Source organism: Ursus americanus, chromosome 16 (assembly GCF_024610735.1).
Source record: "Ursus americanus isolate L20-20 chromosome 16, mUrsAme1.1.p, whole genome shotgun sequence".
Lineage (NCBI taxonomy): Eukaryota > Metazoa > Chordata > Mammalia > Carnivora > Ursidae > Ursus > Ursus americanus.
This window is the reverse complement of record NC_142142.1, coordinates 54359657-54380637: the sequence shown is the minus strand read 5'-3', so window position 1 is coordinate 54380637 and position 20981 is coordinate 54359657. Positions and strand designations below refer to the sequence as shown.

Below are 20981 nucleotides of genomic sequence, written 5' to 3'. Positions count from 1 at the left end.
AGCCCAAGGCTAATTCTTCCTCCCTGTTCAGGGAAGCAGCTTTGGGACTCTGAAAATCAGGAAGGCTTGCATGCCTCTCTTTGCTTATTGGGGTGAAATGTGTGAGGACCTGCGAGAGAAGAATGGATGCTTTATTCCACTTTTGTGAGCTGCTAGGGAAAAGACCCGTTCCAGCGGACCTCAGGGGCCAGCCGGCCATTTCCTGCCACCAAAGTCCGGAGACAGCGTGGCCAGAGCTGGGGCCTCTGAGCACAGAGCCCTTGGCCTGTCTTGTTGACTTCCTAGGGATAGGCTAGGGTTTTCAGTGTGGGTTGGATGGGACCAGCCAGCGAGCCCAAGGAGGAAAGGCTGGAAAGTAAGACCAAGGTCCCAAAGAAGCCACAAATATTCAAGAATTTGAGAATCTTCTCCAACTAAAGTCCATCTGTACCATGGGTACTACGAATCCAACTGTGAGTGAGCAGTCATCTCTGGTGTGCCGGGCTAGTGGCTCGTACCCTGAATTAAACTTTGAAAGAAAGACCAGTGGGGTAGGACCACCACTGAAGAAGCTCCATGGGGCCTGAGTAGGGACCCCCTGGGCAGAGAAAGGAGTGCCCCCAGGAACACAGACTTCATGGAAAAAGAAGAATGTGGCCTGTTTGTAGCACCTGTCACCTTGGACTACGCGTTCCTCCATTATTTGGTATGATGTGTGGCTGGCAGCGCACCCCAGGCCCAGCCTGGTGCTCAGCAAAGGCACAGTGAGACCCAGATCGTGTTGGCCACAGTTTCTGCCTCTAGTGGGCAGACCTGGGTGACCCCAGCGGGTCCTACGGCACAGGAGGCCTCAGACAAGGTCTGGGGGTGGGGTGGGACTGCCAGTTCTGGGACTCTGTCCTTCCAGAAGAAGAAAAACGAAGCAAACGTGCTCAAGTTTCAGTCTGAGGTCGTGGTCCCCATACTGGCTTATGGCAGAGCTCTTCATGGGTTCTTGCTTCCTGGAGCATGACCACATGTCTCCCAGACACTGGGAGGACTCGCCAGTCAGGGGGCCACCTCAGGCAACTCACAGCCATCACAAGGGAGCCTGGGGAGCTGAGCCTGGGGCCCTTCTGTGAGACCATCAATCCCCCGGGGCCCTAGAGGCTTGTAGATGGACACCAGGGGAGAAGGACACAGAGGCCAAGTCATTCAGAGTGAGCCCATCCAGAACAGGCGTGCTGGGTACTGCTCGGATGTGAGACTGCATGTCTGTCTGTAGTGGGCACGGAGGGTATTTGCCCTGAGTGTGAGTGTGCCTGTCCGTGTGGACGTGCATCTCTGGGTGAGTCTGCTGGGTTTCCTGAAGTCTGAACCAAGTGGGCCTGAGCTCCCAGATGGTGAGTATACCCAAACCTTTCACCTTGCCTTCCGGGGCTGGGCAGACCTCCATGTCTCCAGAGTCAATGGGTTTCATTCGGCTCCCTGGGTGAATGAAGGATAAACCATGTACGTTGTCCAGTGTTGGGATCCTCTGGGGCTGGTCCTAAAGAGGAGAAGAAGTGGGGTAGCATCTGGGCATACCGTTGTGCCTGATGTCAGCACAAGCCCACTGGAAGCCCTGGGAACCCCCTGCCGCCCCAGATGGGAGCCTGTCCGTGACTACTCCCCAGAGCCACAGTCCAGCCTGAAACCAGTGACCTCCACCTACCTGCCTGCTGCCAGGGCTCACAGGAGATCAGCTAAGGCTGGGTCGGGAGGAGGCGCGGACACTGAGCACAAGGATGGAGACACAGCTCCCAGTCCCCGCTCGTATCCTGACTCGTGGGTGCCTCGTGCCCCTGTACCCTGGTCTGTGAGATACGGCTGCCATCCCCCCCTCTCGGAGATACGAAGAGACTCCGTTGTCTCAACACCGGGGTATAGAAAAGCCCCACGGAAGGTGCCCCTCTTGACACAAATGCCATGGCTTTGTGCTGTAGGCTCTCCCCCACCCCCAGGGGCTGTTGCTCTGCAGGGCGCGGGAGTGTGCATGGCAGGGTATTAACCGCCAGCCATCTCTCTCTCTCTCTCCCTCCCACTCAAGCCAACGGCAGCCCTACATCAGGCCTGAGCACTGGGGCCATCGTGGGCATCCTCATTGTCATCTTCGTCCTGCTCCTGGTGGTGGTGGACATCACCTGCTACTTCCTGAACAAGTGTGGCCTGCTCATGTGCATTGCCGTCAACCTGTGCGGAAAGGCGGGGCCCGGAGCCAAGGGCAAGGACATGGAGGAGGGCAAAGCCGCCTTCTCGTGAGTGTAGACCCACTTGCCACTGCTGGGGTCTGGGCTCTGCCCCAGGCGGGGGCGGGGGCGGTGGGAGCAGCAGTGGAGCCATCTCATGGAGAAATGTTTCTCAGAGCACAGCCTTTGGGGGTCCCTGTTTGCAAAGCAAACTCTTGGGCCCAACCTCACATCTAACATACTAGAATTTCAGAGTACTTTGAAAATCCCTGCATAGGTGAAAATGAGGGGAATTTTCAGAGCAGAACCCAGAGCGGACCTGCCATAGCATTTGAGAGACCTACTTGCCTTGCTGTCATTCTTTCATGTATTCATTCATTCATTCATTCATACATTCACTCAAACATCTCCCAAGAAATGTTTATTGAGCAGCTACTATAGGGCAAGGCACTATTCCCAAACACTAGGTTACAGCCACGCACAGAACAGGTAAAGCTCCCTGTCCTTGTGGAGCTGAGGCTCCAGACCTGTCCCTTCCAGCATCTCTGGAGAAGCACGTCCTGAGTGCATCAGCCGGAGCCTTCACTGACTCCGGGCGAGGAGGGACAGAGCGAGGGGTAAGCCGTGAGCACTAGCGCGTGTCAGAGTCTGTACGTAAACGCAGGTGATCCTGTGCCAGGCACTGCGCTAAGCGCTTCGTACTCATCATCTCGGTTAATGTGAAACATCTCGACAAGGCAGAGACTATTTACCCCATTTTCCAGAGGAGGAGATGGAAGCAGGGGTGAGCAAGTCAGGTGCTCAAGGTCACACCGCTAGCACAAGTGGGAGCTGAGGCTCAGGAACTTGGGCCTGGCTTGAGATGCGCCACCCACCCCCCCGCCAACTCTGGGCCAGGCCTGGGTGCCATGAGCCATGGCTGGCTTCTCCAGGAGCCCCCTCCCTGCCCCAGCAGCCCGGGATTGAACCAGCCATTCTCTCCACAGGAAAGACGAGTCCAAGGAGCCAATCGTGGAAGTGCGGACTGAGGAGGAGCGGACCCCAAACCACGATGGAGGGAAACACACGGAGCCCAACGAGACCACACCTCTGACAGAGCCCGAGTACGTGGGCGGGGAGGGGCTGTCCCTCATCAGCAGAGCCCCGCACCCACCTCCTCCCCTACCCACACCGCCCATGCCTCCCACCCATCACTCCCAGCCACACAAGGCAGGCCAGACTCTGGAGCCCTTGGCCAGAAATGCCTGACCCCCCTCTCTCCCTAGAGAGAAGGCATTCTGGGTTCTGGTGAGGTACTGCAGGTGCTCTGAAAGGGCTCCTGGGATGAGTGGGATCTCTAGACCCTGTTCCCGAGTCACACACACATCCCGGAAACGGCCGAAGGGGGCAAAACTTCATTGAGAGGGGCTGAGCTTTTGAGAGGCTTAGCAGATTCTGTTTAGGATTTGCAAGTACTCTAGGGGTTTCTGCGTTCTTCCTAGAAAGGTGAGAGAAGGCGGGGGGGCTGTGAAGCTCCCCAGCCCTCCTGTTCTCAGAAGCCTGGGGGACCCTCCGTCAGAAACCTCGCCCAGCTGAGCCTGTGATGACTGCTGGCTATCCTGAGTGCTGTGGGTTTGAAGGGAGTGGAGTGAACGGCAGCACGAAATCTCTCACTGGAGAGCCCGCGGCTCCTTGGGGCCGTTTGGAGCGCTCGTTGCCTTCTTCCCAACTTTCCCCGTCACTGCCCATGGAGCCTGTAGGACAGCGGGGCCCAGTTGCTCAGGGGCCTAGGACACTGGCAGTGGCGGCCGCTGGACCGAAGCCTGCCCGTCCTTGAGCTGGGGTGCAGGCAAGGCTCGGAAAGGCCCCGACAGGGCTGTAGGGAAAGGTAGCCTAGCGCAGAGAGCCGGAGGGGCGTCGGCAGGGAGGAAGGGCCAGCTGCAGGTCCCTTTACACTGCCACGTGCTCTGTGTCTCCTGTCTCCTCTTCTGCCCGCCTGGGCTTGTGCTTCCTCTCGCCATCCTTGTGTCTCTGTGGGCCTGTGTCCGTGCCTGTGCGTCCCTGCATGCCCTGCCCGCACTCCCCTCCTTGGCTGCGGCCCTTCCCCTGCTTCTCTGTCTTGTCTGAGCTTCATTGTCTATTCTCTTCTACTTCCTGTCCTCCCCACAGGCTGCCTGCCGACACCACAGCCACTGTCGAGGACATGCTGCCTTCTGTCACCACCGTCACCGCTAACTCTGACACTATCACCGAAACCTTTGCCACTGCTCAGAACAGCCCCACCAGTGAGACCACCACCCTGACCTCCAGTATTGCCCCCCCGGCCACAGCCACACCTGACTCAAACTCTGTGCCCGCCGGCCAGGCCACCCCTTCTAAGGGGCCCGGCGTCGCCACCTCCTCCCCGCCCCCCCCTTCAGCCCCCAAGGTGGCCCCCCTCGTTGACCTGAGTGACACCCCGACCTCAGCCCCCGCTGCCAGCAATTTGTCTTCTAGTGTCCTGGCTAACCAGGGGGCTGTGCTCAGCCCAAGCGCCCCTGCCAGCGTGGGGGAGGCCTCCAAGGCCCCTCCAGCCAGCAAGCCGGCCCCCGCACCAGGCCCTGCCACGGCCGGGGCAGCCAGTCCCTTAGCAGCAGCGGCCGCCCCTGCCACAGAAGCCCCCCAGGCCAAGCAGGAGGCTCCCAGCACCAAAGGCCCGGACCCCGAGCCCACCCAGCCTGGCGCCGTGAAGAGCCCGACCGAGGCAGCCACGGGCCTCACTAGCCCGAAGAGCGAGGCTGCCTCCGTCAGCGCCACAAACCCTGCCCAGGGCGAGGACTTTAAAATGGACGAAGGGAACTTCAAGACCCCAGATATTGACCTTGCAAAGGATGTTTTTGCAGCCCTGGGCTCTCCTGCTCCCGCCACTGGGGCCAGTGGACAAGCCCCTGAGCTTGCTCCTTCCACTGCAGACAGCTCTGTTCCGCCTGCACCAGCAAAGACCGAGTACGGCCTCTCTTTGTCTGCTGTGGTCGGGGTGTGTCCCGTGGTGGTGTGCGTTTGTGCTGTGCTGTGTCCTATCTGTGAGATGTGTCTTCAGCCTAATCCCGGGCTTCTCTGAGGCGACTGCCAAGCAAGGGGCTGGGATGAGGCGGAGAGAGTGGGGGCAGGCAGCAGGCCCAGCAAGCAGCCGCCTGCTCACTAATTAGGCCATGTTAATTATGTCTTACCATTCTGGCAGTGGCTTCTGTTTTCCCTGGGGGGGAGCCTTGCCGTCGGGCCACTGATGAGCGTAGATTGGGAAGCGAGCTAAGGAGGCCAAGGTGCCCTTATCGGCCACCCCAGGGCCCACAGACAGTCAGTGTGTTAGCCAGGGCTGGGCTGAGTCCGCAGCAGAACGACACTGTTCCGCAGGAAGGAAAGAGGCAGGCCCCCAGACCCGTGTGGGGAGAGGATGTGGTCCAGAAGGTTCTGTCCCACTCCAGCCCGGATGCCCACAACTCCCCACCAGCTACGCTTGCTTCTCCTGACCTGCAATGTCTGGGAATACCCAGAGCTCGCAGGCACCGAATGACTATTGGGTTTCCAAGTTCAAGGGAAGGTCCTTATGCTTACTGATGTCTTAACCGTGATGCCAAAATACAGCTGGAGCCGGAGTCTGAGGCTGCTTGCCCCCGTGTGTCCTTAGACCCGACTCTCACTCCCGAGACTGGATAAGGCAGAGTCAGACCTAGGTTTTTATAGAGGCTCCTGCCCCCAGATGAGCTATCGTGCTGCCCCCAAGAGCTGGAATGGGACGCTCCCTGGGAGCCCTGAATCTGAAGAAGCAGGACTCCACTAGTCCTGCCCACTCAGAACCCCCCGCCTCCCCCCACCCTGTCTCCACGGGTAGCGTGACAGCCGCTCTAGCCTCTCATGCTGTGGAACGCTGCCTCAGTAGCAAAGAGCCTCTTGCCACCGTAAACACAGAGCACTGGGTGTGCTGGGAGTGAGGACAGGCAAGAGCAAGGGGGGTTGCAGACGGGCCCCTGGAGTCAGTACTGGGGAGCCCAGCACAGCATGCATCATTTATACCAAGCTGAGCGGCTGCCGTGCGGCCGGTCGGTCGGGGTGAGGAGAAGGCCACATCTGCTGCCCCCTTCCATCGCCCAGGGAAGGACTGGGCCCCTGGGCCCCGGCATCGGATGAGAGCTGGGACGGGGAGGTCTCGCGCCTCTGACTCAGCAGCTCTCCACGTTGGCTCTGTTTTAGAGTCACTTGGGTGCTTTTAAAAGTCATCGTGCCCCAACCAATGAAATCAGGATTCCTGGGGGACCAGCCCAGGCCTCGGGGATTTTTAGAGCTCCCAGGTGATTCCAGCGTGTGGCCAAAGATGGAGACCACTGCTCTGAGCTGGAGGCCCGGCCGAAGGGTGAGTTACTGTGGATTGTGGTCTCAGTGCTGTTTTCCCAATTCTCTGCAGGAAGGGCCCAGTAGAAGCAAAGTCGGAGTGCCAGGAGACAGAAACGAAGCCAGCGCCAGCCGAAGTCAAGACGGTCCCCAACGACGCCACACAAACAAAGGAGAACGAGAGCAAAGCATGATGGGTGACAAGAAATGAGCAGATCAAAGTAAAAAGTGACACCACAGCTTCACCAGAGCATTCCCAATATCTCTCACACACACACACAGACACGCACACACGCACGCACACACACACGCGCGCGTACACACGCACACACACGCATCTCATTCCTCTAGTGTCTTTTGCCTTTAAAAAAAAACTAAACAGATAAACATGGGATCTCCTTTTTGTAGGTTTATAGAAAGGGTTCCTTTGCCGCGCACTCACTTGTAAGAAAATGAGACAAAAAGGTTAAACCCACAGCCAAACTAGGACACTCTGTTCCCTGAAACCATTTAAGAATCAAACAAAAGGACCCCAAATTAAGAATCTAGGAAGCTCAGAAAAAAAAAAATCTAGGTTCAGGAAGACCGCACTTGGCATTGCCCAATTGGCACAGACCAGTTTCAGAGAAATACTTCCAGGCACTAAGACTAACGAATGAACAAAGTCCAAGTTTATTTTTATACTTTGAGTCGAGTTTGAACTCTGTAAAGCCCCATAAATAAGTTATAATTTCTGGTCACTTGGTATTTGTTCAGTATGCAAAGTGTGTCCCCCTTGCTAGCTGAATTCTGTTCCCACGTAGACTCCTGTTTGTAGGAAGAATGCCAAATCGCAGCTTCGGGGGTAGATCTCAGTTTGCAATATTCTGGTTTCTTTTTCTCTCCTTTTCTTTCTCATTCATTTTTTTTTTTTCCTCCTTTCTGCCAACTTTGTTTTCCAATGTTTACAAGTCGACACATGTTTGACTTTGGTTGTGTTTAAATGTCCGTGTAAAATACTGCCTTTTTTTTTTTTAAGTTACAAATACTGCCTGAGGCGGGTAGGGTCATCACAGGCTTGCTTCCGCACGGGACAACTTTACAAAATATGATTGTTTACAGTGGCTCTTCCCCCCCCCCTCCCCATTCTGATTTGAAATTTTTGCCTGTGTGCAACTCAGGTGAAAAATCCATCTCGTTCTGGAGTGGTTTTGCTGTTTTTTGGGTTCTCAGTTCTTTTTGTATTTCCTTGGGGGTTCGACCACTTTCTAATTAGCCACCACCTGCCTGTATCTGTGAAAAAGGGTCTGCCCCCCGCCCCCCCAGGCATCCGCGTCCTTCCTTTCGAAGGACTCCTTAGGCTTTGTTGAATGAAGCAGAGAAGATTGTATAGTTGGGGCTGGTCTTGGTGAACACACATTTTTACCCCAAACATCCCCTTTTTTGTAGAAAGCCAAATAAAATCTATACATACAATTTCCTTTTGAGCCCAGAATCTAGATTTGAGCGGAAGAGGATGTGTGCTTCAGGGAATTAGTGTCTTTTTTTGGAAATCTGTTGAAGTAAAGTAACATCGGCCTTCTGTTCACTTAGGCAGCATTTATAGAAACGAAAGAGAAAAAAAATCCAAACCTGCCGTCTGGAGTCATAACACAACTTTCCTGGATTGGAAACCAAGTGGGGGGAAAAAATACAGAAACTTTAAGGGGGATGGGAGGGGGGAGAAGGGAAAAGCCAGCCCTTTGTATAGAAATTTTGCTTTTTTTTCCTCATTCTACTTTAGAACTGCAAGCTTGTGCACTGTGGATGCGTGAATATTTTAGTGTGAAACGTGTTTTTGTCATAGTATTGAAATAAAACTTCAACATAGTTTGGTTGTGGAAGGTATAGCAGATAGTTCAGAAAAAAATATTCAGGAAACAAAAATAACTCTGAAAAGGAATTGAAGCCTTTAAACAAAGAAAATAAAATAAAAGTGATGATGATGGCGACGACGATGATAAAGCTAAGGAAACAGAAATTCAGCCCTCCGGCATGCGCTCCTTTCCCAAGGTACAAAACAGCAAGAGGTTACGGTGGCAAGACTGTCCCTGAGTCCGTTCTGTGGGCCACACTCCCCCATGTTCTGACACTTCTGCGGTCTGACCAGTGGTGACACGCTAAGGTTATAATTTCAAACTGTGAAAAATAATGGTCTTGTCATTTGCTAAATGTGGGGTTATTTTGCATTTTCTCAGCTCCTGGGGATGGAAATGGAGGATCCAGTGTACCCGGCTCTGGCCCCTCTGATTCTAGGGCCTTTGCACAAATCTGTGGTTCAAATGCACAGGCCCTCAGGCACTAGTAACGTGCAGACAGTTCTTTGAGCACACAGCAGAATGGGAGCTCCTGGGTATCTGAGACGGGGCAGGGGGTGGGGACCCAGCAGGGCGTGCTGGGCCCTTCCCACGCTGGGTTGTCTGTGGAATCAGTTAGTTGCTCATCTTCTGATATTAATGGCGTTGACTACCTAAGCCAAGCCCATGCTATCCCTCATCGAGACTGTGCATCTAGGCCAAGTGGTTGTGGTCAGGCACAACGACTTTGGTTCTGATGGTTCGGAAGAGAAAGAGGTATAGCCGACCCTCAAGTAACCCGGCCCAGGGCAGCTGACGCCCCCCCACCCACCCAGAACCCTGGCTCCGCCATTAACTGGCACCCAAGACTCTGCCCACCTTTTGGTCTGCCTCTCTTTCATTATACATAGATTTGTCTCCGCACGCATGAGCTTTCCTTTCTTTAAAAAAAAAAAAAATTAAAAATTAAAAAAAAGCAAAAACAAAACAAAAACAAACAAACAAAAAAAACCAGAGCAATGCTTTCTCTAAGATCAAAGAGAGAGTCACTTTATTTTCAAGATGTTCTATCTTTTATGTTAAGAGATAAAAGCTTATAGTTTTCCTTTTTTAATTTTTTGAAGGCGGGATCAACTCTACCAGTTTCCAATGTGCATGTGTCTATATGTGTATGTGCCATACATATGTATTCACATAACTGGCGGCGTGGCCACGTTCTGCGGGGGGCGCTCCCGGTGTCACGCGGGGGCTCTGAGTCCTGGGGGCCGTAGTGTACGTGGTCCAGCTTCTGAAGTGGGACTGTTTTCACACTTTTCTATGGAGCCCTTCCGCGTCCCAGGCTGTCACTCGAGGCTGTCTGTCTGGATGGTGGTTTTCAGACCTCCATGAACATCCCTACCCAGCATTCCGTACTTCGGGGGCCTTCTCTCTTGTTATAAACTTTTTACCGAGTGAAACATCGATACCACCTTTGTTTCCATTCTCACTGGTGTAAATACTGAGTACTAACTGAGAATTTTGACTTTGCATTCTGTCAGAATACTTGTGTTCAATAAAAATTGAAACAAAAAAACCCATTATGGTCAAACTGGCATCTATTTTGATTCGGTGCAAGTCTGTCACGTGAATCACATGTGGAAATGCCAATGGTTTGTTGGTGGTGGTCTTTTTTTTTTTTTTTGACCTTGTGAATAAGGTCAGTTAAACACAGTGTCTTGAGTTCACGTTGCCTGAAGGGTAGTTTTTCCAATTTTTCCCCTCAGGTTGATAGAGGAATCCTCGTTTTAGAATGGCCAGCCATCAGATTCAGAAGGATTTCATTCCAATCTTGGTTCTGCCATTTCCTTGTTGACTTTGGAAGAGTTCCTTCATCTCCCCAAGACTCAGTTTCCTCTTTTGACAAACAGGAGATACCAAGTTCATAGAGCTGAAGCACCGGCTAATGAGGGAAGTCAAAGTGTAGGACTGTCTTGGCACATAGTAGGTGCTCAACAAATGGAAGGTAGTGCCAGTGGCCCCCCAGGTGTGTGATAGCATCAAACCCAATTGGAATAACAATCTAAACTTGAGCTCCAAGGTTTCAACATGGAGGCAGGCACATGAGCCTTAGTCCAGAATACATGATGCCTCTCCTTCTTTCTTTGCCATACCGCTCAGCCCTTGGAGTTTATTAAAGTCTCCGAGCTAGATAGAGTGGAGAAAACTTCACCCAACTCCGAATTCTTTTGCATGTGCTGCTGTCCAGCTGTGTTTGGAAGAGCCGAGAGTTGAAGTTACCTGTTAAACTGGAATCGGAAGTCCCTGGAGCAGAGCAGGTGCCAGGGCCAGCCCTGGAGTGAGGCAGGTGAGTGAGACTTCTAGGAAGCAAGACGGAAGGAGGCCGTCTCAGGGCCAGTCCCGCACCTGCACAAGTCTGAGGCACCTCCTCCTTTTATGTCCTACATGTCCCTCTCCAGTCCCAGCCTGGGGTGGTGTCTTCCTCTGGGGTGGTGTCTGCACCCATTCCCGGAGTTGGCCCTTCACTGGCCCTAGAGCCTGTTTTAAGGACCCAGAGCCACATGTATCAGTGCTATTTCCTGGGCCACCACCATCCAGCTGCATATGGTAAGGTAAGGAGCCATCAACAAAAACATCATGAAATGATGACCCTCTTTAATGATCCATGGGGGCTTACTTCCAGAGCCTTCCTCCTTCAGGCTAGTCTCCAGGATTCGTTCAGTAAGTATTCACTGAGTGCCTCCAAGATGCTCCGGATACAGCCATGGAGCGTTACTTTGTGTGTGGGGTGCAGCAGACAAGCACATAATGCCTGGGCTGTTGTAGTGACCAGTAGTCCAGTTCTCCCTTCTCTCCTCCCAGACACATGATACATTCATACTTCTCTGGTCACACAAAGTAGGAGTGGCTGTGTCAATGGAATACGATCAGGGCAGTACATGTCACTTCTTGGCAGAGCCTGTGATGGCCCTCTTCCCTTCACACAGCAATCAGCAATGCTGCAGGTGGTGGAAGGGCCACCACCGGGGCCCAGAGGGACGGGTGTGCACGGATGGCCCGTGATGGACATGGAGCATGCATGAGGGATACCCCAGTGGCAATCTCTGGTCAATGTTCAATAACTAGCCCTCCAAGGGGGGGAGACGAGGGGATGCATTTACATACGGTGTGTGTGTTTATTAGAAAACTTACTGAGACAAAGAATGCAGTTTACAAATGATACACCACACTCTGCATTGAAACTCCATACATCCGTATGATACAGAATGTCTTGGTACATTTTTGCTGCACTCTTGTCTAGAATCAACCTGTGGTTACAATTAATGAGTGGGTGGAGTTCCAACGAGAGCATTAGTTGATACATTCATGGGTACCAACAGATCAGATGCAAGGGGAACCCCGGGAGATCCGTGTGATGGACCTTCACTCGCTCATCGGTGGTGTGAGTGACCTCCGCTGACTCAGGCGTGAGTTCTGAATGCTAGAATATGGCCTCAATGTTTTGTGCTAGCTGCAGCAGGATGGCCGCACACAGGGCACATTTGTAAACTTAATCTACATCATAAATATTTCCCCATCACTCTCAAGTCGAGACAAACACCAGCACAAACAATCGAACACCTTGTTTGTGGCACTGACTGCTTTCAGCAGTGTGTAAATATTCCCAGCATGGCTAATTTCTGCATGTCCTCGCTGACCAAGGGCTTAGGGAGAGAGGCACATTGTCATATAGCAGATGTACCCCATAAGGATGAAAGAGACAGAAAGACCCTCCAGCTCAGAGAAAATAGCAATATGGAGCAATAGTAACAATAAGCTATTGATATACATCCGTAACAGTAAAATGCAGTAAGACCATTGAGAAATGATACATTTTGAGTATAGCCTTCACTTTAAACACAGTTTTGTTGATTGTGGGTTTATGGAATTTAACTTTTAATAACAACTGACTCATAAATTTCCTGCAAATGTAACGATTCTCTCAAGCCAGTAGAGGCTTCTCCAGCAGACCCCTGGATAGCCCTGATGTTACAAGCCACTTGGCCTTAGGATCTGTTACCGTAGCATGATTTAGTCTGTCTTGGCTACACAGGGAGTGGTAAGTGCCATGGAAACAAATACAGGTAAGGAGGTGGTCAGGGTACTCCTCTCCGAAAAGGTGACATTTGACCAGTGACCTGAAAAAAGTAAGGGACTAAACCACGCAAATACCTGAACAAAGATCTCTCAGGTAGAGGGAACCACAAGTGCAAAGATCCTGAGGTGGGGACTGCTCGGTGTGTTTGAGGAACAGCAAGGAGGCCAGTGTGGCTGGAGCAGAGAACAGTGAAGGGGAGGGGGCAGAGGGAGCCATGAGCTAGATCGCATAGGGTCTGCAGACAACTGCTAGAATTTTGGCTTTTTCCTTCAAGTGAGATGGAAAGCCAGGGCGAAATTTGGAGCAGAAGCCTAACATGACTTGATTTTGAAATGATCGTTCTGGCTGCTGGATGGAGAACAGACTGCAGGAGGGCAAGAGAGGAAGTGAGGATACCAATTGGAGGAAAAAATCTGGATGGGACAAGACGGTGTGCTTGGAGCAAGCTGGCTCCAGCCACACGTGGGCAATGGCCAGATTCTGGCAAACTCCCGAAGGGGAAGCCAGCAAGATTGGATAATGGGTCAGATGTTGCGGTTTGAGGAAGGCATCAAGGGTGACTTCCAGACTTGGGGCCTAAGTAATTAAAAGGATGGAGCTGCCATTTACTTTCTAAAAAGAGTGAAGGAGAAGCAGATCAATGAGGAGGGTGCAGAGTTTGGTTCTGGACACTTTAAGCCCGAGATGCCTATGAACATGCTGGCGGAGATTTGGAACAGGCCAAAGTTCAAGAGGTCCAGTCCGCAGACACATATAGGAGCTGTCAGCATGGAGCTTGTATTTAAAATGCTGGCCCTTGGTGAGATCACCAAGGAAATGAATGTGGATTAAGAAGAGGAGAGAACCAAGCAAGGAGCCCAGAAAGGAATTTGCAGGCAGCTCTCTGTCAAGGAGAATCATGGGAAAATCCTGCTCTGCCATTTGCAGCCTCCCTCTGGATCAGGGTGGGAGCGGCAGTGACACCCTAACAGAATTCGCCTCCACCTGTCCTGCTGCCTGGCACACAGGGTTACTGCTCAAGAGTCTAGAGGTTAGATTTTGACTTGTAGCTACAAAAAGATGACCTAGGACCCTTGCCAGCCTGGTGTTCACCTGCTCACTGCCACTCCAGTGAGCGCCTGCCATGGCTGGGCAGACCCTCCATCCCTGCTTCCTCCCACAGGGTATTCAGAAACACTCCGGGGAGTCGCCCGCAAGGACCGCCTCGTGTGACTAGCGCCCCAGCCTCGCCCCTAGCGCTTGGCGCGGGCAGGGCAGGATGCCTCTGAGTGATGAGAGTTGCCCCCAACATGGTCGTACGAATCTCATACATAAATCTCTACCCCAGCAATGCTGGTCTCACGTAGGCTGAGCTGGGTGATGAAGGAGGTCTCACTGGCTTTTATCCAGTGGTCTGGTGACCTCCGATCCATTGGCCTCACTCTGCACAGAATGAGCTGGACAAAGGTGAATTTCATCAGGCCAACCCCCTTTTTCCCCATCTTCCCCAAAAGATCTTCAGGAGCTCCCAACTACCCTCAGGATCGAATGCAGAGTCCTTCACGAGGCTCACCAAGGCCATCTTGGCCACCGTCCCACTCCTCACTTACTGTTCGAGCTCATTCTTGGCACACCTCCAAGTCATACTCTGTTCCAGCCCCTGCTGCTCTGCTACCTGAAGGAGTCCGTCTTCTCTCCCACAAACCATATTTCCTTTCTCTGCAGTGCCTGGAGTTGTGAAACACTTTTTACCTGTATTTTGCAGGTGAGCGCAGAGCTCGTCCTGGCTTTAACAGAGTTTCATCCGCACGGCTCGGTGGCAGGGTTTACATGTGGCCAGAGAGGGTCCACCTGGGGAACCCCCGCTGCTTCCTGCCTTAGCAGGTCATGGGCCATCGCACTCCTCTTCTTCTAGGCTGTCACGGTGTCTGGCCAGAGTAGCAGCTCTGCTATGGAGGCAAGTTGGGACGACTCAGATGAGGGGACCCTGAAAGGCTGAAACATCGTACCCATGCCCGATACTCAAAACCACAGTTACCTGATGGACAAGGCTGACCCGGCAAAACCAGGGGAAGTCCTTCCTTGCCATTTCTCTAAGGGGGCAAATCTATGGGTTGGGAGGCTGGGAAGAGGAGACAAGAGGCAGGAGTACAGGGCAGCGTGATCTGCGAAGGGTCTGCTAGTCCCCAGGTCTAGGTGTCAGGACTTTGGCTTTCCAGTGGACAGTGGTATGCCGGATCTTCCTGAGCAGGCAAGCCCGGGCGCTTGGCTATGAACTGCACTCAGAACAAGATGACCCACGAGGGACTGTCTGTTCAGAGCGCTTCCCACCACGATGGCCTTATAGAAACGTGGCCTCGAGCATGAGGAACAAAACTGCGGAGATCTCTGGGGTTATGGGATGAAACTTCCCCAGGGAGCTGCGATTTGGAGCTCAGGACCCACCTGCGAGTCCTGTTTCACTCCTGCTGAGGGAGGAAAGAGAGCCGGTCTGTAGCTGAGGAGGAGAAGGTCACTCTGGGCAGCCACCAGCCCACCCTGAGGCCCAGGCTGAGAAGTCAGTGGCAGCTCTGCGCCTCGGCCGCGCTTGGCCAAGCCCCTCCATCGCCCCCTTCCACAGGCCTCTGCGCCTCCTGGGACACAGTATGGACTGCACATTCTGGATCCCAGCCCCTGGATCCTGAGGCCGCAAGTCTGGGGTGCGGGGTTCCATGTAGGTGGTCCTCAGACTGCACCTGGAGGCGCACAGGCAGCCGGCCCAGCTGAGGGCAGCGGCAGCCCTCCTCCTCCCTCGGGGCGCTCCGCGGGCCACGCAGACAGACAGGAAGTGCTGCAGACGCCGTGGAGTGTCTGCATGTCAGCAAGACACTTCCCAAGGCTCAGCACACTCCACCGCACACACCCAAGTCAGAGGAGCAGCCCAGACGATGTCCCGCCAGAGGGACCCACGTAAACTGTGCCCTCTGCAAATCTCACTGCTGAAGGGCACGCTGATGGGGGTGGGGCTAGAGGAGCGCATCTAGAAGAAGGAAGGAAGGAAGGAAGGAAGGAAGGAAGGAAGGAAGGAAGGAAGGAAGGGAAAGGAGGAGGGAGGGAGGGAGGGAGGAAGGGAGGGAGGGAGAAAGAAAGCGAAAGGAAAAAGGCTATGAGTTTTAAATTGGCTATAAACTTGGTATCAGTGTAGACATTCAAAAATACTTGTGATGTTGACATTGATAGTTTTATTTATTTTTAAAACAATTCTATAACACCATGACAGACACCATTCTAAGCACTTAGCAAATATTTACTCTGTCGGTCCTTATAATAATTCTATGAAAGAGCTATTAGTATTAACCGTGTTTTACGTATGGAAACACTGAAGCACAGAGAGGTTTCTTAACTTGCCTGAGGTCACACAGCCATGAAGAAACAGAGCCAGAATTTGAACCTAGTCATAAGGGATCCTCATCGAGGAATGTAGGAGCCTGCCCTGCCCTGGGTGGCTTCAATTTCAGACCCTGCATCACACCCAAGAGGGCCAGTGGGGCGTGTCCAGGGCAGAACGACAGGAGGGTGAAGACACTCACAGCCACGTCTGCGAAGAAGCAAGGGCAGGAGCACTGTGTGGTTCACTTGGGAGGGCGGTGAGCAGAGTCCCGGAGACTCGCAATGGGCTCCTTCACACGTCGACTACAAACGGCAGTGGGCTTGTACGCAAGACTCCCGAGGCCCCAAGTAGAACCGTCACAGAGAAACGGGCTCGACACACTCACGAGGAGCCCATCATCTCATTAGAGTGACCCTCAAAGTGGACAGCGAGTCTTGAAGTAGAGGTGGGCGCCGTCCCGCAGGCATGGGGACAGGAGGCGGATCCAGCGTATGCCTCGGTGACTTCGTGCAGATTCTCGACCCTCTGAGCACCCACCCCGGTCTGCAGCACGGACTGCGGGGGAAGCAAATTGTCAGCCCGATCATGGCCATCCATTGAATTCATCTTCGGGGATAGACAGACACATAACTGTGTCACAGTCGGAGCCAAGGGGCCAGAGCCGGGCAGTGAGCAGGACACGGGACGCTGAGGAGGAGAGGGCGCTCTAGAGAGAGAGGTGAGACTGTCAAAGATGAATTTCACCTGCCATCTGACCAGAGCTTGCCCCCCCCCCGCCCCGCCCAGAGACACCGCAAGCTGAACCGCACTCCAAGAACAAAACATTGCGGCATTCAATTGACTCATTTGTTCAGTATTTACTAACGGTCAATTATTTATCGAGCACCGAATAAGCATCTGGCGCTGAGTGGGGTAGCGGGGGGTACAGATAATGTCCCTCCCCTGATGGCACAGCGCCCAGCACATTGGAAAGGTCACGAACTCCAGAGGCACTGGTACATGCAAGCTGTGTGACCACAGGCAAAGTACTGAACCTCTCTGAGTATATTTGCCTCGTCTGTAAAATGAGAATTCCTCCGCATGGAATTGTTTGAAATTGAAAAGAGGCCTAGGACGGGGCATGTGATTAAAACAGGGTGAGTGCGTTCATTAGTCAAGGTGCTTTGCTGAGAGCAACCAAAGATTCTGATTCCGATGGGTTAAAACCCAAACAGGATTTTACTAAAAAGATACTGGGTAGTTCACACAATCCTGGGAGGCATGGAGAACCAGGCTGTAGACCAGGCTTCCAAAAGCTGCCACTGCCCACTTTCCCCCAGCAATGCCATGTCTGGGTCAGGCACATGACCTTCCCACCGGCTACCACCCACCCTCCTCACCCCCACCTCCAAAAGAAAGACAATACTGCTGCCACTATCCTTGTCAAGGAAAACAAAACAAAACAAAATGGGTTCTGGGCGGAACCTCTCTTCTCGGCTGCTCTCATCTGCAGAGTGAAGTCTCACATCTGTGAGTCTGGTCGGAGGGGCCTGGGTCTCACCTATGCCCAGTGGGCAGCTGCAAAGACACCTGGGAAGGGCAGTTCTCAGGCTTCCTCATAAGGGAAGCGAGACTAAGGCTGGAATGTCCTCCAATAGGAGCAAGGATGTTCCACAAATGCTGGGCGGCCCGCATGTGACAGATGTCTGCTGGAGTCCCCTGCCCAGGCTGTTCCCTAAGTACCCAAGTACGCACCCAGCCTGAGCGGCGGGGACCTGACTGGGAAGGGCACAAAGTGGGCTAAGGCTGCCACCAAGTGGCCATCCTAAGAACCACGGGAGGACCACGCCTTCCCTCCAACACAGCCGTGGGGCGGGGGCCTCCACCAGGGCCTGGGAAATGAGAGCTCCTCCTTCTCTCCGCTGCGGAATTGGGTTGCCTAATCTGCTCTGAGCTCCGAAGGAGATGATATCTAACGTTCGTTTGGTACCCTGCAGTGTGCAAAATGCTTTCACGCAGTAATGATAATTACATGACAATATTAATTATTGTTGTAGCAGCCATCATTAATCGAGGGCTTACTATGTGCCAGAAACTTTGAAATCTCAACTCTTAATCCTTACAACGAAACTGTGGTGAACAAACGTATCTGCCCAGCAGGCATCCATTTTCCTTTTTCTGCTCTCAACGGTACCTCATTTTGGGGAGGAAGATTCCCCTTTTACTCTCAGGACTTTTATTGAAACTACTGGCAAAAAGCAGCTCTATTCTCACTGAACGCACGAGAAAGAAGTCTTCAGGGGCTTCCCTGGGTGGGGGGGAGACTGCCTGAGATTGAAGCCAACACACAAGAAGTAGCAACAAATCTCAGCGGCATTGGAGAGCCCTGGATTCAGCTGTGCCTGAGAGAGTCTCTGGACTTTTCCATTCCATGAACCAATGTATTTCCCATTACTTAAGTCTATTTGGGTGGGAGGTTTTTTTGAGTCTTTTTTTCACTTGAAAGAATTTTATTAATTCTTATTTCATAAAATAAATTAGCATGTGGAAGCAACAGATCCAAAAGTAGGAATTGTGAAAGTCAAGGGTGGGGACATTTACTACACACCACATGCCACTCCCTGTTGTCTGTGCTGAGGACAGACGAGAGCCATGCTGTCCTGAGATAACTTGAGAGCAGAGAATGCCACAGTGAACAGATTCGACAACAGCAACTAGCAATGAGTGCCACGCAGCGAACGACAACAGCTCTGTGATGTCAGGGAGCAGGAGCCGGCGGCCACTTCAGAGTTGGCCAAAAGAAGAGCTCGGGTGACAGTTGAAGCAGAAGGGATGCCGTGTGCAATACTTTCTTACAGACATTGTGCAGTCCCGTGCAGTGATGGCCAAATGCTGAGGGCCTCGGTGAGTTCTGGTACGTCTGCACCCCCCCCACCCCCCCCACCCCCCGCCAAGGGCAGCCGCCCATCAGCGTCCTTCCGATCAGCCACAGCCTCCGGCCCTGCCTCTGGCAGATACACAGAGCAGCCTCCCACGGATCGCCCCCTCGCAGCCCGGCAAAGGTGGAGGCTCAGGGCAGGAGGGAGTGCCAGCAACGGCACGGGAACAGGTTCCAGACCTGGTTTGGAGCCAGACCTGGCAGGACGTGCTGGTGCCTAAGAGGGACGGTTTGACACAAAGGGGTTTTTGCCTTAAGCAAGACGGCGGATGTTTGGGGCCATTTTTTGAGAGAGGAAGAAGCATATTGAGGGTTGAAAACAAGAGTTCCGTTGTGGACATTGTGGTAGACCAAAAAAAAAAAAAAAAAAAGACATATTTTATAGGATTAAAAAAAATGGCCACAAAAAAATAGCCACAGCTCCTCCCAGTCATAATCATAAACTTACATAAAAGTGGTGAGTACAGTACAAAGAACTTTCTTTTTACTGAACCATTTGTTTCTGACCCGATGTCCCATCATCTGCAAATATTTTACCATTTCAGACAATCGAGGACCTTCCCTCCCCTACCTGACCACAATCAAAGTCAAAATCAAGTCCGATATCTCCAGTTGTTTCACTAATGGCCTCTAAAGCAAAAGGAAAATCATTTTTGTGTGTCCACCATTTACTCCAGGAATCCACATTTCATTTAGCTTCATGATGACCCTTGTCTTTTTCAATCCAGAAGATCTATCCTTTATTGTGTACCATGACCTTGATCTTTTTGAAGGGTACAGGTCATTTCTTTTGTAAGATGTCCCTTGATTTTGGTTTGTTTGAAATTTTCTCACAAGTCAAGTCAGGCAATGCCTCTTTGATTAGGGACATCACAGAGGTGCTAATGGGTTTTTCTCACCGCATCCCGTAAGGTGACGCACAATTCCATTCCTCTGTATCTGTGGGTGTCCACTCTGATCACTTAATTAAGGTGATGTCTGCCAAGCCTCTCCACTATAAAGTCCCTCTTTTCCCCTTTGTAGTTAATAAGCATTTGTCCATTGTTGCAATAAATATCATTAATTGAGGGCTTTGTATGCGGGGAGGTATTTAAATTTATAAATAACCCAGGCCTCAGCAAACTTTTGATTGAGTTATCCTTTATTTGTATCTGTGTAAACTAATGGTTTTCTATTTCATTCAGTGGGTTGTTACTCTCATTATTTATCTTGACGCTCAAATTGTCCCTTGTCTAGACACTCAGTGAGAATCCATTCAAGCTGGCTTCTGTATCTTTGTACGTGACCCCCTGGTTTCTGAGTACCTCGTTGCTTGCTGGTGTGAGATGTACCAGGATCACCTCCCACCTTGTTCGCACAGCATTGCAAGCAGCTGAGAATGTTGCATTTAGTCTGTCTCCCGAGGCTCCTCTAGTCTGTGGCTGCTTCTCAGTCTTTCCTTGGTTTCCATGACTTTGACACTTTTGGAGAATACTAATGGGGTATTTTGGAGAATGTCCCTGAATCTGGGTTGTCTGGCGTTTGCTCATGACTAGATCTGGGTATGGATTCGAAGGGGAAGAACATCACAGAAGATGAAGTGCCCTTGTCATTGTATCGTATCCTGGATGCATGACATCAGCATGACTTGCCACTGGTCAGGTTGACCTTGGTCACCTGGATAAGGAGGTGTCTGCAGGTTTCTCAGCTGTGAAGCTACTATTTCCCTTTCCATACGCTCTTCTTTAGAAGCGAATCACTGAGTCCAGTGAACACTCAGGGGAGAGAACTGACTTCTCCCTAGAGCCATAGCATGTAATTATTTGGAATTCTTCTATAATGAAGATTTGTAGGACAGGAATTTTCAACTTTATTTTTGCTATGACCCCACCAGTAGTCAAGTGAAGCCCATGGATCTCTTCTCAGAATAGCATTTTACAATTTAATGGATTTATTTTTTAAAAAAACATGGAACACGACATCAAAAAGTAATGAAGTACTGTATGGTGACTAACATAACATAATAAAAAAACCCACAGGACTAGTAAGGAAACCAATGATAGTGAAATACCATGATCAAAATATTTTATAAACAAATGTGCGATGTGGTAATACATGTGGCTGTTTATTAACACATCCAAATGCGCGTTCTAAGCTGCAGGTCTAGTAACGACTGTAATTTCCAAGTGTTGCTGAGTATAAACGACACCAGAGCTCCTGCTAACACTGCTGTGGTTTTGCCTGCATTCACGAC

The 20981-nt window shown here is 51.8% G+C and overlaps 1 protein-coding gene across 11 annotated transcripts in view; it reads left to right on the top strand.

Annotated features, from left to right (window-relative positions):
* NCAM1 (neural cell adhesion molecule 1) overlaps positions 1-7992 on the top strand; it is a 291276-nt gene extending 283284 nt beyond the window's left edge. For 7 of the 11 annotated variants that reach the window (XM_087868432.1, XM_045797796.2, XM_087868433.1 and 4 more), the window contains 3 exons: positions 2048-2255; positions 3173-3289; positions 6607-7992. In XM_087868432.1, the coding sequence (XP_087724558.1) occupies positions 2048-2255; positions 3173-3289; positions 6607-6727 (446 nt within the window). In that variant the 3' untranslated portion in view covers positions 6728-7992. Of the gene's footprint in view, positions 1-2047; positions 2256-3172; positions 3290-4334; positions 5151-6606 lie in introns of all 11 variants that reach the window. The other 4 variants (XM_087868429.1, XM_087868428.1, XM_087868431.1 and 1 more) reach the window with 1 other exon arrangement.
* The last annotated feature ends 12989 nt before the right edge of the window (positions 7993-20981 follow it).